Consider the following 19,128-nt stretch of genomic DNA (forward strand, 5'->3'; position numbering starts at 1 on the left):
TGCCCTTTTTGTGACTTAAGTCCCTTACAACGTGCAAATAAATCACTTTTGCAACTTTCAAGTTCATGAATGCGTACATATAGTTTACAAATGGGAATTGTACAAAATCAGTCCCGTTTTAAGCACTTTGGTGCCCTTTATGTGACTTAAGTTCCCTTACAATGTTCATATAATGCACTTTTGCAACTTTCAAGTTCATCAATGAATGCATAAAGTTCACGCAAGTTGCTTAAAAATCCGTTGGCTACAGCTTTGTGGAAGACAGTTTGGTTCTATTTGTTCACTGTAAAAAGTTTGTATGTGTAAATCATGCATGGTTGAATGAGCATTTTTGCTCAAGACACTTTTTGTCAATATCCTTTAGTACTTTCTTAATTAATTTTGTCATTTTGTTGTGCTTGCATTTAAGATATTATTTCAGATTTGAGATATTTAGTTAGGTTAAGTTAAACTTTCTACGAGTGCTGAGTCTTAAATCATTTTGAAAGGCAAATATTTAATTTCTAAATATCAAATCTGATTACAATTTTAATGGCATGTGCGGTGGAATGAAAACTAGAGAGAATTTATTTTATAGAAATTTGAAAGAAAGGTGGATAGACAGGCATTTGTGGAAATTTTAGGCTAGAGGGCATGTTGATGAAAAGCATGAGGGCATGTTGATTTAAATCATATAACAAATATCAAATCTAGTCATTATTTTGTTTTTCTTTTTTGATCGGGTATCGTTCAAAACTCATGAAAATTCAAGTGTACAAACGTGATCATTCAAAAGCACTCACCATGTGCCGGCGAAAACACATTCAGGTATAAACAATCCTCGGACTGGTTGATTAGAAAAGGTAGCAATCGCTTCAAATACTCCAGCCGGCCCTTTGGCATCTTGTCCAGAGCGGCGGTTTCGTTATTTACACTCGGCAGCCGCTGCGGACACACCGGACTAAACTTGTCCGCTATCCGGACCCCGTCCCAGGGTGAGGGCGTCCTCGTTGGACTGAATCTGAAAAAAAAATGGAAAAATACATGGCGACCGTTAAATAATTGCTTTAATTGCTGATTTTAATCAATGGTGATTCGGAGGATTGAAGTTATTGAAAGCAATCTAAATGGTGAATTGTGGTGATTAATTGATGATGCTTTTTTTTTTTTCTTCGAGTCATAAATTATGAATGATTCTTTTTTATCGTTATTAAAAACAACTATCGAGCAGACAAAAATAACCATAACCGGAACATTTGTCGAGCTTCATCGACATCGAACCCTCACTTGACTGATGCCGTGTTGTTAAACAATTTTTTTCTGCGCTCATGACTTCAACTCCGACCAGTACGGATGGTTTAACTGATGGCCTTAATCGGATTCCCATAATTACAGCGTGGTAATTAATTATTTGATCAATGAGCCGTTCGATGTACGACGTAATCACTTTTGTGTCATTTTTATGACTGCTTTCCTCTTTTCAAATTTTCGTTCAATTATTTTTACAGCTGCACAGATTTGTTTGCTTTGCTGGGATTCCATTTCAAAAATATGGCTCAATAATTGAACATGTTGCAGGATGAAGAATGAAATTTGAGATTTGAGGCCCTTGGAGCCAAAGGGGTATAAGTGCATAAAAGCATATTTTGAGAAAAAACGCTTTTAAGTTGTTGTGTTTTGTCATTTGCCATACATTTTTTCGATAATTTATATTTTTCTTTCGAATGTTAAAGTATGTAAATAAAATTCTAAAAATCTGAAAAAATCAGCAATTAAAGCTTGAAATATGAAAAATCGTTTGGCATCATTAACTCAAAATCGACCATTTTGTCACTTATACCCCTTTGGCTCTGAGGGCCTCAATTACATTTTTAAGGTTTTCTTTTTAGGCTGCATCAGGCTTAAAAATTGTAATTTCTTTGGTGGATTGTTCATTTTGATTTTTCAATTAAAAACATGAATTCATAGTTAATCCTAGTTCAAGTTCAACATTGCTCCAATCCTTATTACAACTTCAACATCCAGGACCATCTTTTGCCTGCAGCTGTTGGACTGAAGCAAACAAACTCCTAATGAATATTGACACAAATTGCACCTTGCAGTCAACTGGCTGGCAGCGGGTTATTAGTGGCGGAGACAAATTCAATTTCACGCTTTAAGACCGCATCCGGATTCTGGATGGGAATTTACTTAGGGCAGTCGGCGAAAAGGTGTGGGTTGGAAAGAATCAGATTTGTCTCATTTGCGAAATTTGCAGTAGTCTAGAGACAAATGGAGCCACCCTTGAAAATGGGCACTGGAGAAGGTGAAAAACTAGTTTGGAAAACACTTTTTTCAACCACCCATTCCAAAAGAAGCGCCTCTGATGACCAACATCAGCATCAGCTTGCAGCAGCAGCAGCAGCAGCATTCAATTAGGACACATTAAAATGCAAAAATGTCTAATTGCATTTGCTGTACAACTCGATTTTCTCTCGGACGTGCTTTCCATGCTAAAGGTAGGTGGTTGCGCAACAGCAGTTTGTCCTTCGTGATTTAGGACGAAAAACGGTTTTCGCTGAAAAAATGACATGTCACTTCTTTGTTAAATTCATTTCACCTAAACTTTAACAGAAACTTTTAAGATAAAATAACAGAAACATTAACAGACATTTAATGAAATTTAAATTGAGATTTTTCTGATTTAATAATTCCTTTTTCGAAAATGTGTCACCTAGGGTTTTGAGGCTTTTTATCACCTTTTCAACCATTTTCAAAGCATCAAATCTGCCCGAGTAATTTGTTAAATTAAAAAATACCTCTACTTTAAACTCATGTTTGAACTTGATACAAATATTTCATAGGTACATTTGAAAAACTTCTTAGGACTATTGATCACGGTGTCTTTTTAGATCAATTTCAAGATATTAAAATCAGCATCTCTGCAAAATTTTCTATATCATAGAGGAGACTCCCCTATCCAACGCACTATTTTTTTTATTGAGTGTTTTGCTACCAACGCATTCCAATTCAGTCTTCCCATTGCTCGGATAGAATTGATAAAAGTAATGCCTAGAACTTTGACTGTTAGATTAGTTTCAAGCCAGGGTACTTGCCAGGAACTGGTGCTGCTGAGGCCTACATCTATCGCTGTGGTTTTGTTTTGATTGAGTTTGGCTCCAGATACATCACCGAAACGAAAGAAAAGCTGGTATATCTGTTCAATTTTGTTTTCGCACGTAACCACTATTGTGATGTCGCCAGCATAAGCAACCACAAGATCGTTGCCGCACAGCTGTTCTAATCGTCTTAGGAGTGGGTGAAGGTACAATACAAACAAGTGCATCGAAAGAGGGTCTCCCTGTCTAACACTTCTGTCGATTGGGAAAGCTCGCGATAAATGTCCGTTTACTAATAGTCGTAAGTTTGAAGCATCCATAATTTTCTGAAGAAGATGGACAAAATCCGAATTGATCCCGAGTGAGCACATGGTTTCAAGTAGGTGCGGTCGTGTCACCCGATCAAAGGCATTAAGTTTGCCTCTATGTTTACGATTGATGAGCTGAGCCACGCGGTCTTTCAGAGAGAGTATTGCTTCGAAGATTGTTCTTTCACCATTGGAGCACTTTTGACTGCCTGTCAAAACTCCATGTGCCCGCATAACTCGATCCAAACGAGCTTTTAGTATACGTGTCAAGATTTTGTAGTCGACATTTAAGAGAGAGATTAGCCTGTAGCTTCGTGTTGTGTTGTCACTGCCCTTCTTTTGATCAATACTATTACACCGTTCACGAACTAGGGAGGGATATTTCCGGAGAGAGCCTCGTTCAAACACAGATCCCTGCAACGTTACACGATTTGTCTATGTATCGTGTGACCAACATCTTTTAAATACGTGCTCGTGAATCTCGTTTTTAAGCTTTTTCTCCTCAGATTTAAGCTTTTTTTGCCTTGAGAGCATAGGAGACGAAAGCTTAAATGTGAGGAAAAAAGCTTAAATCTGTCAAAACGAGGGGAAAAAAGGGCAAAACTGAGAGATGTGCTCCACACGGTTTGAATAACATTGCCGGGAAGTGTTTAAACAGAGATTTTGTTCTCTGTGTATAATGTCGAAGGTGTGGAGATAGAACTCACGTGGTATCCCATCTGGACCGGGGGATTTTCGGGCCGCACTTTTACGTATTGCCGTATAGATCTCCTGGGTAGTAATACTTTCCGTTGATACTTACGGTTTCAGCAGAGGAAATCTGCCGCTCCGTCGGCGAAACCAAAACAGTTTGTTTTGGTTTCGCTTGCTTTGAGTCAATTCGCAATTGAAACAATAGCGGTGATGATTGATAATGACAGCTGATGATGGTAAACACGATACAAATGTTTACGTCATCAAACTGTGAAGCCAAACAACTCAATTTAGGTTCGTGGTAACTCACCAGTGTAGCCAGATATTCTGAGTGGTTAGCTCAGAATATCACACGAAAATAAGAAAACTAATCAGTGAGGATATCACTTCAGTGAATAAAGTGAATAGCTATCGCTTATGTTATAAGTAGTTATTTAAGGACTTTACGATTAATTGAATAAAGATTAACTCTATTCCACCACTGAAACCTGCGTTCTCAACACTTTCCATACATGCTGCATTGGTTTCGTCGTGTTCGGGAATGACTCTCTCACAGATAAAAGAATCTCCCGCTTGTTCGTTTGCGCTGGCTGCATACAGGTCACGATAGTGTTGATAAAGATGCTCCTGGATTTCCGCTGGATGATCCACTATTTCGTCAGGCCCAAGTGATATTGTTGTTTGCTTGCGTTTTCTTTCACCCAGTTGGAAGAGCGAAATAGGCTCCCCAGCTACTTGTGTCTCATTTACAAGCATGAAAATATCTGAGAATTTTTGCTGATGCACGAGCATTTCTGCCTTGATGCGGTTGATTTTGGTCAATGCTGTAGGATTCTGAAAGTAGCCATAGTACGCTTGACTGAGTTGGACATAGAGTCTTTGTTGCTTTAGACGGAAATCTTCGAATTTTATTATCGATTTCCAACGAAAGAACGAAGAGATTTTTCTTTTCGCATACGATAGCCACCAGGCTATCCATGATGAAAAAAACGACGTTGTCGAGTCCAGTATGTCCACTGTGATTGAAACTCCTCTATCACCTCTGCAGTGAGAAGGTGAAGTCGGAGCATCCAGTATCCACGACCAGGAGAATATCCAAGTCGAGGGAGGCATATCCGAAGGGTAACAGCTTTATGGTCACTAAAACAGCATACATGCGTAACTGTTGCTCTCAGCTTTTCGCGTAGACCTTTGCTAACGTATATACGATCAAGACGTGTTGAAGATTGTTGTGTGATGTAGGTATGGCCTGAATTGTTTGGTTCATCGAGAAGCTGTATTTGTTGCACTGCGGCCAGAAGAGCGGCGCTGGGATTTGTTCCTGTTGCGTCGCATTGTCGAATCACGGAGTTGAAATCGCCACCAAGTATGACGTGTTCGGTACGATGTCGTAAATAATATGCCAGTGTGGAATTGAAAAAATTCTCTCTTGCTGCACGAAAACCACTGCCCGAGGGTGCATACACATTACAGAGTGTGGTGTTGTTGATACGAATAGCTATCAGTCTTCCGTCCAGGCCTTTTTCCAAGTGCGAATAGTTGATGTGGGTTATAAGTGCTATAGCAGTTCCTCTTCTAGTGTGATCAACATTGCACAGCACATTATATCCGGCAAGAGTAAGATTTGGGTTTTCCACCTCTTGCAAGAAGACGATGTCCAGGTCAAGCGATCTAATGAAGTTTAGTACTGCATTTAGCTTCGTGGTCTTAGTTATAGTGTTTATGTTTATAGATCCAAGGTTATAGCTGAAAGAATCCATCACTAAACCTAGGGATTTTGGCCGCAGCTATCATCTGATGCGTGTTTTGGTTTCTTATTTTGAGGTCGTACTGGTCGAAGCAATGGATTCGTCCGAATCGTTACCATCAGTTTCTAGCGTGCTAGAGCTGATCGATTTGGCAATTTTCGCTTTTCGTGTCAAAGGCATCACGGGAGGTGCCATCGACAACACCTGTGAGCTTTCAGTGTTGACCTGGTCGTTCGGTTCTGAGGTAAGTGTGGTAGTTTTGGTTTGTGTTGGGTTGTTGTTGGCTTGTGTTGGGTTGATGCTGGTTTGTTTGGTAACGCTGAGGCGCTGCGCTTTTTGGTTTTGGATTGTTGCTTACTACGCTTGCATACGACACTTTCATTTTATCAGCATGCAGTTTTTGGGCAAGAAGCTTCTTGTTTTAGATGCATGAAATGCCAATATGTACAAACTCTTGACAATGCATACATGTTTGTTTCTGACCTTTGTTGCTCAGAGTAGTTTCTTCTCCATTGATTGTAACAACAGACGGAATATTCTTCTTCACTATCACCCTGGCCGCACGAATACCAGTTGAGATACCTCCGAACTTAAATTTCTCATCCCACAGCAGGTCACGGATACTAAGAACTTCTCCGTAGGCACTTAGATATTTAGCAACTTGTTCGTTGGTTACGTTGTTAGTGAGGTCAAATACTTTGATATCAACTGCCCCATCCTCGATTTGAATCCGTAGCTTGTACGATTTACCGTCGATGGTAAAGTTATGTTTGTTGTCGTGATCTTCAACAACCTGCTGCACTAATGCAGGGTCATTAACCTGCACGTATACACAACGACGTAGTCTATTTGGCTGGATTTGGCAAACGTTTTCTAGCGTTAAGCCAAGTTTTTGGTCTATGAAATTGTGAATTTCTTCAAAGTTCAACAATTTCGGCGGTAAGTGTGCAAAGTCGATTCGAAACGTGTTTTCGCGTCGACCCATCTCGAAAACTTGAAACGCGGAGTGAATCTTTCCGCGAATCTGATTTTCCGACACAGAGTTAAGTTGTCTTCAAATAACTAGCCCGTGCACAGTCTTTCAAGAGAGAACAATCGAAAAAAAAAATCAACCGCCCGGCTCGAAAGTTGAGCGCTAACGCTTCAGAAGAAAAATCGATCGGGAAGTCTTCAAAAAAGTGTGTAAAATTTCAATTGTTGACATCCCAAAAATACGTTAAAAATTGACACAGTGCCATCAATTGCGCCGTTCAAAAGTTACAAATCAAATTTTCAAGTGGAAGTTTTCACAACGGCAGAATCGTAATTATACTAATGCCGCTCTAAAATAGACGAGTTCAATTTATTGCTAAATAGATAAATGCAATAATAGTTACTTTTGACTGGACAGCATTCCACTTCCTTTATTTTATATGGTTTTTTCTTATTGACCTTTTTCGGTGATTGAACTTTTTTTTTTTTAAATTAACATATCGTTTCGGGTTACTCTGGGGGACACCTGATGATGGATGAAGATAAATGATGTTTGTTTCACTCCCCGAAAAAGTCAATAAGTAAAAACCAGATAAAAAGTACCGGTGATAAATTTTTATTCATTGCTTTATTTTTGCACTACTAAAGCAGTCGAAAAAACGAACGGTTTTACAAAAAGTTTTGGCACTTCTTGAACGGTTATCGTCCGAGGACGAATCGGCTATATCCAGTCAATTAGGAACATTCGTGACGATAAGTCTTACCTATCAGAACTGATTCCAGACATCATAAAGCGGGTTACTTTCAAGTATCACTTTTGCATCCCATTGTACAAAATTTAGCATTTCCAGTTTAAAGGAAATAGCGATTAACTTTTATGATATTTTTCCATGCAACCGGACGACAGTGTTACAAAACTTTCAAAGCAATACTCTTGAAACATACCTTTTCAAAACAGACAAAATTTTAGTTTTTTTTCTCAGTTTGGTTTTGACAGTTCTCTTTGGTGTGTTTGGAGACATCTGGTGGTCCAGCCAAAAAACCAAAATTGGTTCAAAACCATCGTTGGAAATTTTACACAAGTTTCGTGGGCTAGCTTGTACGTCTGTTCTTTGTGGTAAAACTTCATGTTTATTTGAAGAAATCTAAATTCTACATTAGACTAAAGCGTTCATCTTTCAAGGATATATGAAGCTTAGTTAATTTAGAAATGGGGACAGTTACGAATGCGTGTATCTTAAAAACCATTAGATTATTCTTAATACTTTCTTTGATGGAAATAAAATTCATCATTTTTTGTATTATTTTTTTTTACTTTATTATTGGTATTTTCCATCGGCCGGGCTCACACTTTTTGCAGTTATATGATTGAAAAGTTTTTTTTGGCGCTTGCTTCGTCAAATCTGTTTTTTGGGTTGCTACAACCTTCTTCTTCCATTTCCGCTACATTTTGGTCTTATACATTTCTTTTGAAAGAAACTTAGGGCAATTTGGTGGATTCAACTTAGAGTGTTCATTTCCCGAACATTTTTCCGCTCCCGGGAATCGGAAAATCTGGCGGCCAATTTCCCGGGATTTCCTGGGATCCAGAGAAATATTGGAAAACATGTAAAAAGTATGTTCTTTAATTGATATTCAGCTGATTGAAGCTTTGCTGCATGCAATCTCAAATGTTTTCTTTATTTAACTTTTTGAATCTAATTTTTTTCAGTCTTCAATATATAATCAACTACGATAAAAAAAACCAGAAACCATTCAAGCAGTTTAATTATTGTTGTAGCTTCAAACCAAAACCTCGCTATGGATTCTCTCGAATGGAGAAACACGTCACGTCGGTCCAAAACTCGTTTTAAGACTGATTTGACCAACCGTCATCTAACTCCCACCAATTTTTTTAAATCCACGATTTACAAATGTAGTAGTGATTCCTTTTCGCCTTACAAGTTCACCACTTCAACCAATATACATTTCAACCAATCATAATTTGACCGTTGCGCTCCATCACTGCAGTTATATTGCCACAGTTCATTTAAACATTTATCTGCCATCAAAGTATGTGACTTTTCAAACATGCACATCCTTTTGATAAAAAGGAATGTTAAGTCTGTTCATTGTTATCATTTTCGTGCATCTATCTACCACAATGGTCATAAAACTAATCAAGTAATTGTTGAACTAATATTAACATGTAACGTTCTAAATGGGCATTATCTTTGTCACCAAAGCTTGCACACGTACATACTGCATTATAAGATAGCTTCACTGAAAATTTCATCAATTTCCATCCATCCATTCAAAAGTTATCAACAATACAAAATGATGCATTTTTTTTCGAATACACTCCTTATGAGCCATAAAGTTGTTAGTTTTGAGAAAGTACGTTTCAGATTTGTTTTAAAAAATGGTAGTTTTTGTATGATGGAAAAAGATTGAAAATAATATTCAAATATTTAAACTTGCTCTACAACACTGCAAAATATTCACTAGAGTGATTGACACATTGTCAAAAAGCTTTTTAATCTATGAAAACATCATTAAAACCTATCTGATTGAAGATTTGTGACTCTCTGAAATTGGAAATAATTTAAAAATCAAGCCGTGCAAAAAAAAAAATATATGTGTCGGAAATTCCCGGGAGCGAAAACTGGATTCCCAGGAAACAGGAATTCCTGTTTTTTTTTATTCACGGAATTTCCCGACCAGGACACTCCCATTGAATTGTTTTGAAATTAAAGTAGCTTGATAATTTTAGTGTCACTAAAAACTTTTTGACTGAAATGGCTGTTGGCAAAATTTAACGAAAACAAAGTAAATCATAAGATTGAACTTCAAGTAAAATTGGTTATTTAAGATCGTAGTTTGCAAAATATGCATACAAAAGTACTTTAAAAACAGAGAAAACCATAGTTTTTGATTTTTTCATAGGAGCAGAGTCTGGTCAAATTATTATATTTTTTTCATAACAACCAGCAAATTCAAACTTCAATCTGCAAGGGACCTTGCTACGATGAAAAATGGAATTTGTTTGAAATAGGGGTTTTCAAAACTTTTCTCGTCCAGCAGAAATAAACTTGCTTATTCGTATTTAAAACTGGTATGAGACTTGACTTCCTTGATAACCCTTGCCGATCATGCGCTGCACCCCAACGCATGTTTCTAACTTTGTGGACATTTTCAACAATATTTGCATACTTTTCCACCACTCTCACACAGAATTTTTTTTAATAATCAACGGTTTTTCCAGCTATCGACTTGATAATGATGGTTTTGTCCGATAACTAGGAAATAAGCTAGCGGCCCAAAGAGTCCCATTTCAAAATAAACTAAGCTTTATATTGGACTAGCATAGGCTTGCCAGATACTTTTTGAAAAAAAGCGGGACATTTCACGAAAAAAAAGCCGGACACAGCCGAAAAAAGCGGGACATTAAAGAAACTCTGAAAAAAGCTTAATTGTGTAGCCAAAATTTTAAAACGTTTACTTTCAGCCAATGTTGTTTATAGAGAGTACTCAAAGTTTTTCTTAACAAGGACTGATTTTGCTCAGTTTTTCTTAAACTTGATATTAAACGGTTGTCGCGAATTAAAGTCGTACATGTAAACGGCGGATTTGATATCAGATAAAAAACCTTGTGTAATTTTGTATAACAATAAGTTTGTTTGGTAATTTGTTTAAAAATTTGAAAACTAAAGAAAACTATCATCTTTATATACTTTGGACAATTGAGTCGGAAAAGGTGGTGTAAAATATAAGGCAATTTAATCAGAACTCCGGCGAAAGAATTAATCTCTATAATTCTATAATCTACAATTATTTGGAAGCAACTTCAAAAATTTTCTCTCCATACATTTGATTAAACGTTCTCCAAGAACACTTAACTGAATCAGAATCTTACTGCAATGCTAAGAGCTTAAGAGTTATTCAGTATTGTCTTATATAAACTATGAAAAATGCTGCTTATTTTTAGGAAAAGTCGGATTTGAATGATTTTCTGTTCATCACAGAATTCAAATTGAGACAAAAGATTAATTTTTCCCAGTGTTAGTCTGTAAAAATTTTCCAAGAAAAAAAGCGGGACATTTTGAGGAAAAAGCGGGACAGTGGGACATTCAACAAAAAAGCGGGACATGTCCCGCTTTCGCGGCATCTTACTAATGCTAAACACCACCAGCCCATAGAAATAGTTCTATGTATGCCAAGACCGAGTCTCGATCTCATGACCTCTGGCTAAAAAGACTTAAACTCTCTCTTCTAGGCCGTGGTCGGCGGTTTTGATAATAAAAAAAATGCATAGGGCTCTTGCTACATACACAAACAAGAGGTCGTTTGGGCATCCATCAAACGTTTTTATTTGCAGAAAAGGCGAATTTCAGTTAAAATGTTAATATGGGATATGGGGAATCATGGGCCACTTTTTTTCGTTGTTCCATAATTTCTTTACTATAAAAGATAAAATGAAAATAAAAAATGATATGGTTTTAAAGGTATATTAAGGCTTTTTTTTTTAATTTTTAATAAGTTATTTTTCCCCAAATCCTGCCTGTTTGAAAAAAAGCAATATTTTTTGGATTTTGAAAAATGGTGGGGAATCGTGGGCCACCAAATCCAAATTGAACAAATAACATGTAAAGTTTTTGAGTTGACCCAAAACTGTGATTTCCTAATTCATTTCGTTATTGTAAAGCAATTTCAGATGATGAAATAAAATAGAGAGCTGTGTATGATCGCATAGATTCCAAACCCTGGTTCGCGAACGTTTTGGCAAAATTCCTTATATAGGATGGACAAAATATTTTTTATAACTCTTAATTTGGCATAAGAAAACTTCACAGATAGGAAAAACGTTTTTTAAGTTTCAAATGTGTATAAAAACATAAAAATATAGGTGGTTCAAGATGTGTGGCCCACGATTCCCCACAAGCTATGATTTGCAAATTGGTTGCGTTTGTGTGACTTATTGATGTTTCATCAAAAATTCCATTTCCACGTGAAAGATCATGACAAAACTATGATCATAAGCGTATGAGCATATTTTTGTTATGCACTTTAGGTTCCCCATCGATACAATTAGCGGGTGTTTTTTAATTATGTAAGTAAATTTTTGTAACTTTTTTTAGCTTCATAAATAAAGAAGCTTATGATGCGTATTTGAGTCAACAACATATAGAAATATATGCTCACGCAAAGCGACGATGATGACAGTTGGTTTGAGATATTTATCTCAACACACATCTGAGATATTAAAAGTGGCCCACGTTTCTCCATGGCCCACGACACCCCACTCTCCCCTATAATTTTATTTTCTCAATATCTCGAATACAAACCAACCATCTTAAAAGTGAGTAGGTTCAAAATGTAGGTCTTCGAACGTAATTTTTCACACAGTTAATAATTCGAATTGTTTACATTTGGCGCATACGCCCGTTTGATAACCGATACCGATTTCAGCTTTCTCATGAAATGGTCGTACCCTCTACAGAATCTTTATTTTTTCGAAGAACCTCACTTGAAATTGGAGAGCAAAAATGCAAACAAATAAACAAATGTACTGGCTTCTCAAAAATGTGCTGTATATTGTATTTTTTTTTGCTTTACGATTTCGTAATTCCTCACAAGAAAAATTGCAAGAAAAAACTCCTAAATATTTTTGTTTTCGTTTTTTGTCAGTTTTACGTAATATTGAAAACTAAGAAGGTCCCCAAATGTTTAGGAACGCACAATAGTGTAAAAAAAAACAAACAGGCATTTTCAGAAATTTTGAAAAATGTTTGTTTAGTGAATTACTGATGGTGGCGCATTCTGTTGGTCTTGGCGCATTTTAAACCCAGTTCTCCTACAGAAACTTCAGAATTTTAACCTGAGCATCTTGTCTTGTATTGTATTGTATTGTACTGTATTGTATTGTATTGTTTTGTATTGTATTGTATTGTATTGTATTGTTTTGTATTGTATTGTATTGTATTGTATTGTATTGTATTGTATTGTATTGTATTGTATTGTATTGTATTGTATTATATTGGGCCTTATTCTGCGCCGCGAGTGACGTGACGATTAGCGAGTCACCCCACCGTCACTCGACTCTTGTCACCTTATTCCGACAGTCGGTTTAAGTGAGGTGACAGCAAGGTGAGAGCAAGTGACAGGTGTTCATTCCCAGCTGAGTGACTGGATGAGCGCCGAACTGTCAAACTTATGTTTTTGGTTTTTTCTTCGGAAAAATTTCCTAATTTTCGCGACGGCTAGTTCAGTATAAGGCAATAATCCGGATTTACAAGCGTTAAATGCAGGGACCAGCCGTTTTTACCGATGCCGAGATCGAGGATCAGGCCCAAGATCACATAAGCCAGCAATCAGCAAAACACGGCGTTCCTAAAAATCCCAACATCCATCAATCTTCGCATCGAAAATTTGGTATGGCTGAAAACAACCGGTCCAGCAACAGGAAACGCGTTTGATCGGTTTGATCAAACACCAGGAGTTGGCAACCGGTAGTTTCGAACTGCAGTTAAAAATAATTTCTCATGTTGAAAAACATAAATAGTGACTACTAATCTTAACTAAATTGTCTTTATTTCAGAATGCTACCTGAACCGCTCTGGAGCATCACGTTACCGTGAGGAACCGATTCCATTCCCAATTTTTTGCTGCTTACAACAACAACACCAACACTGTGCTATGCAAAGAATCTAAAAGACAACCTGCTCCGGTTTGCATAGTGAAGATATCACCGACGCCCTGAGCAACACCAGCCGTACAGAAAATTCACGGTAGAGGAGTTTCCAATGGTCCAATGCATCTACTGTTGGTCAGCAACGATTTAAATTTTACAGCCGGAAGATGATCAATTTGTGTTAATCCCAGAAAAAGAGAAAAAAAATTGTTTTACAGATTTTATAGTAAAAATTTACCTTTTTTGTTCGTTTCACGACTGGAAATCGATTTAGGTAATAAACTTGTTGTAAACCCAATTTGTAATAAAAAAAAAATTTCAAATCAAACGTAAAATATAAGTTGATTGGTATTATGACAAACAATTGCGCCTAATCAAAAAGTATTATTCTTAATCCAGTTACGTTCTCTGATCGCACCAAGAATAAGATACATTATTGAAATTTTTGATGAAATTTTGGTTGATTAACTCTAGATCAAAATTTAAATTCTATTTTATTTCAGATTTAGATGTCAGTTTCATTATACTCCGTTTTTTCAAATTTTTGATCCAACCATGCTCAAATAGAACTTAATGGGTAAGGTTAATTTATTGAACTTGCTTTTCCATTAATTTTCTGACATTTTTTAAATTAAATTGATAAATCAAATCCAACAAACAATTAATTTCTGTTTAAATTTTTGCTTCGTCGCTACCTAAAAAGGTACCGACAATTCTCACCTAAAATCGTCACTTGAATGCGACTATTCTCACCCTCGGTGACTATGGGAATAGGGTAAGAACTCAAAAAGTTCATCCGAAGTGACGTTTCTCGACTTAAGTGACAACTGGAATAGAGTGACTTGGGTGACTCTACAAACATCACGTCACGCGCGGCGCAGAATAAGGGCCATATTGTATTATATTGTATTGTATTGTATTGTATTGTATTGTATTGTATTGTATTGTATTGTATTGTATTGTATTGTATTGTATTGTATTGTATTGTATTGTATTGTTTTGTATTGTATTGTATTGTATTGTATTGTATTGTATTGTATTGTATTGTATTGTATTGTATTGTATTGTATTGTATTGTATTGTATTGTATTGTATTCTGATTGCTACCACGGCACCATTTCAGCGTGTTATTGTATTGTATTGTATTGTATTGTATTGTATTATATTGTATTGTATTATATTCTTGGCCCCATACAAACTCTTCTTGTTTTGTCAAGACCTTTCAAGCCGTTTGTTACACATCCCTGTACGCCGGAAAACCAAATAGACCATCCTCCTCTATTCAACAAAATAAAATTCCTTATCAAACGTTTTTTTTTGTGAGAATAATTACTCTAAACAAGCAGAACAAAACCATCGTTCCGTGAAATAAGTTCAAAAGAAACTGTCGAAAAAATCTGACTCGTAGCAAATTGTTTTACTTCCAGAAACTGGGAATGGACTCGGAATCTTCCAATGAAATGCTACCCATCCGTTGCTGCTTTGTGTTATTATGCAACTTTCTCCGAAGCATTTCTCGTGTTTTTTTTTATCAGTGAATTCATTCAAAAGCAAAATGGTATCACGCAAGAAAAAAATCGCAATTGAAGAAAGAGCATCGAACATGATTCTATTAACTTTCAATATTCAAAGGCATGAGCGCGGTTTTTGCATGTCCTTGGGCTGCACCATAATAAATACCGATGTTAAAGTGTGTGTATGTTTAAGAATGTGGCCTGGAAGGAGCGTGGGAGTTTGGAAGTGAACGCTACTCAGTCGATTTCGTGGCCTTCCTCCAATAAGCTGCAGCCACCATTCTTATGTAGTAGCATCGGAAGAACGGGAACCAAATGCTCGTAAATAATTGCAATCAATAATGGGATTTGTTTGCCGGACGTGCATTTTCTCCACTAACTAACCATCTCTCGCTCGGGGTGCCATTGAGGAGAAAATGTCTGCTTGTGCCTTGTGCTCATGATGATGCTGTTGCCTCGAAGCAAGCAGGAGGAATAAAAATCACGGGGATCTGCATCTTAATGCAATCCGTGCCCGCCCGTTCAGTTTTGTCGATAGATGTTAGTTGCTCGGTAGTCCCTGAAGTAAAGTAATGGAACAACGAACGAACAACGGCGGAATTTGCGCAAACCAACCGACCAAAGGAAGGATTTATGCAAATGAGGCGGCACACTTCAGTGTCGGAATGGAGGATTTGCGCACTAATTGAAATATTTTGGATCGATCGGCAGAGGCCGCCGTCTGATGCATAGCTGGCTGGCTGTTACTTGCCTGGCAATTGCGAGTAGGTACTGTAATGAATTATCAATGGACAGGTTAATGGGTTGTTACTGAAATATGTATTTGTCCACCCCACAGAGAGTGCAGATCGATCGATCGATTGGCTGTTGGCTGTTTTAACTGTTACAGGGAAGAAAAAAGCTATCAATCAGGAATGAAAATACTTTAATTTTTTTCGCATGACAGGTCGAGCTGAAAACCATGCCCAATTCTAAAGCTACCAAGATAAGCTAAGTGATTATTGGACCCAAAAACAATCCAAACTCGTTTTATACTTCATTAGTTCCAATTGATGCCGATCTAATATACGCACGTTTTTATAAACCAATTGGCTAAACGTAAAAAATTCTTCTTTCTTATTTTTGTTACCTGAAAAGCTATTGCATCTTAATCAGTTGTTTTCAAACTTTTTTCTCTCACCGTTCCTTGTTGCAAAAGTTTCGAGCTCAACGCCCCCTTGGGCAAATTTTTAGAAAATCTTAAAAATAAAAGATAATCTGGATCTTCGAAAAACCACTAGCTTTCGGCTTTATGTTGTTGTAAGACTTAACTTAAAATTTATTCAAATTTATATGAGGCCCTCAGAGCTAAACGGGTATTATAAGTGTAAAAATGGTAGATTTTGATTTAATATTGCCTTACAATTCTTCATATTTTAAACAATATTTCGTGATTTTAAGGATTTTTAGAATTTTATGGAAATTTTCGAAAATAAATGGAAACCGACCAAACATAACAATTTTAAAGCGTGTTCTCTCGATTTTAGTTTTTCAGCACTTATCCTTAGGGTATCCCATTCTATCTAAGCACGATTGTAAATGAAAAGTATAAACACAACTTAGGAGCAAATTAAATTTTGTATTCACTTTTATGTTTTATATAGTCTTCATTTACAGTGAATGAAAAAAAAATAAGATCCCAATCAAACGTAGGCTAGTAATCGAGTTTTTTGATTGAAGACTGCTCATTAGCTTCAGCACACGCTGATTTGCGCTGGTTTTAACCACTTTTTTTTTCGATAGAATCTACAGGCTTCACATATTTTATTCAATTGGTCTCGATCGAGGACAATTTGGCGGATTTGTATCCTTCGGTTAGATTTGTACCATGCCATCGTGACTTTTGAGTAGTGACCTGATACCAAATCTGGAAAACAACAGTTTTGGGCAAAAAAATAGGCACGCTACTATTGAGGCACTTTCGGTCGTAGACAGCTGTTTTCATTGTGTCAGAAGTCACGAACGGCTTGGAAAGCATGCCACACTCACATATGACTTGGCAAACTATTGCCTTTTTACAAGGCTGGATTAAGGGGGGGGGGGGCAAAAGAGACAATTGCCCTGAGCCTTAGGGGGGCCGACTGAGGGAAAAAAGTTCAAACATTACATTAATAACACTAATTAAATTTTTACTTTTCTATGAGAATAAATTAAAACTGTAAAACCGGATTGAAAACTTGAAATATAACAACTGAAGGGGCCCCCGTAAAATAATACCAAGAATCATTTTTTTCTTAAATAAGTTGAGTAAGCAGCAGGGCCGGATCAAGCCATCGGGGGGCTCGGGGCAATTTTTCTCGGGGGGCCCCTATGATTCCATTTTTTCAAATTTTCTCATTTTTGTTTCATCGGGAAATATTTACCTCATGACAATTGGGAAGTATAATGGAGATTTAAAACATAGAATACAAATTCAAAAAATATACAAACTAATTAAACTCAAATTCCCTAGAGATAAAAATATAAGAGTTTGAGAATTCAAGGAAAAAATTCAGGTTATATTCCGAACCACACAATTCAGTGTCTCAAATCTAAATCATAATTTTAAATCAAGTTTTGAGAAAAAAGAATGAATTAAGTTTGAAAAAAAAAAGATTCAAAGATACAATCAGAGCCAAAGCAGAAATTTCTCCAGATGTGCATGTGAACTTCAATTTTATATCTTTGAAACACAAAAAAACGTTCATGAATATTTTTATGAATATGATTCTCATCAGAGAAATCAAATGGTTATCAAATTGTTATTCTAAATGTGACAAAAATTTAATTGGATGCCCTCAAAGCTCAAGGGGTATAAACAAGGTCGCCGAAATAACAGAACAATCAATAATTCCACAGAATTTGGAGGGAATTTTCATCACAAAATCCGTGGCACAGAACACAGAATTTTGAAAATATTCACAGTTTTTCTGAATTTTGTACGAATTTCCAAAATTACAAATTTTATGTCAACATAGATTTTAGATTTTCAACTTTGTTTTGGCCAAATCATGATCATGATTGATAATGTTAGTTAATTTTTCTTAAGTAAAATGTGAAAAAGTCCAGTTTCTTTATGAATTTTCTAAGAAATTTATGCTGTTTCCATCACAGAAAACCATCACAGAATTTTCGGGTAAAATCACAGAAAGTCATAATTTTATTTCGCAAAAACACAGAATTTTTTTCGGCAATTTTGGGTATAAGTGCAAAAATGATCGATTGAAAATAAAATCGGAATAAAGATAAAATGTTGAAATCACAGAATCAGTTATCATTGAAAAAAGGAAAAAACAAAGATCTTGAGTTCTCAAATTCAGAAAAAACATGAAACTGAACATCAATAACTGAAAAACAATACAAGACTTGAAAATCGCAATGAATTGAATCTGGATAAAGATTTTATTAAAAACATAGAAACATTCATATTAAGAAAATCTGTCAATGATATTGGCAACTCAACTATTAGATCGTTTTTATGATTATTTGAGAACGATCATTTGGAAAATGATATACTGAATTCAGGATGTTTACTTCAGAAGCTGACAAAATTTTGGGTTAAATCAGTTTAAAATGTTCCAATACGAACTTTAAGTCTAAGGCAGAATTTGGGATGGAAATTCAGTAAAGAAACTCTGTACTGTCGATCGGTCCAACTACAGTGTTTAAGCATTTATTTTCAAAAATAGAAAGGGAAACGGTTTAGAATTTATAAACCAACGGAAATATCAATAATAACGATTTAAAAGTGGAAATTTATGATAATACCCGGTATTAACCCGGATACTGCCCGGATAAAATTCTGAATGGTTTATTTTAAAGCTTCTCTGTTCTCTTTTAGCACTGTGAGCTAACATGTTTCGATAAAAAAAAAATGAAAAAAGGAGGTGTTTTGCCTCATATTTTTCTTCATTTTTTCGAATTCGGTTTACAATATTTTTGTCCAGGTTCTGAGTTCAAAATTTTAAAATTCAATACCAAAATTTTGATATTCTCAGCCCGAAAAATGTGGGAAAACTTCTTCACTACTTTCTCTAGGGGGCCCCCTTTACTTGAAAAACTTTTCTAGATATTATTTCACGGAGTTGTTGTATTTCAAGTTTTCATTCCGATTTTCTAATTTTGATT

General features: G+C 36.1%; 1 protein-coding gene across 1 annotated transcript in view; it reads right to left on the bottom strand.

Moving 5' to 3' along the window:
• The window catches only part of LOC129757908 (neuroligin-4, Y-linked), a 395,502-nt gene that overhangs the window by 63,017 nt on the left and 313,357 nt on the right, over positions 1 to 19,128 (bottom strand). The window contains exon 2 of the mRNA XM_055755292.1: positions 783 to 1,000. Within this exon, the coding sequence (XP_055611267.1) occupies positions 783 to 1,000 (218 nt within the window). The remainder of the gene's footprint in view (positions 1 to 782; positions 1,001 to 19,128) is intronic.

This window comes from Uranotaenia lowii, chromosome 3 (genome assembly GCF_029784155.1).
Source record: "Uranotaenia lowii strain MFRU-FL chromosome 3, ASM2978415v1, whole genome shotgun sequence".
NCBI classification, from domain to species: domain Eukaryota; kingdom Metazoa; phylum Arthropoda; class Insecta; order Diptera; family Culicidae; genus Uranotaenia; species Uranotaenia lowii.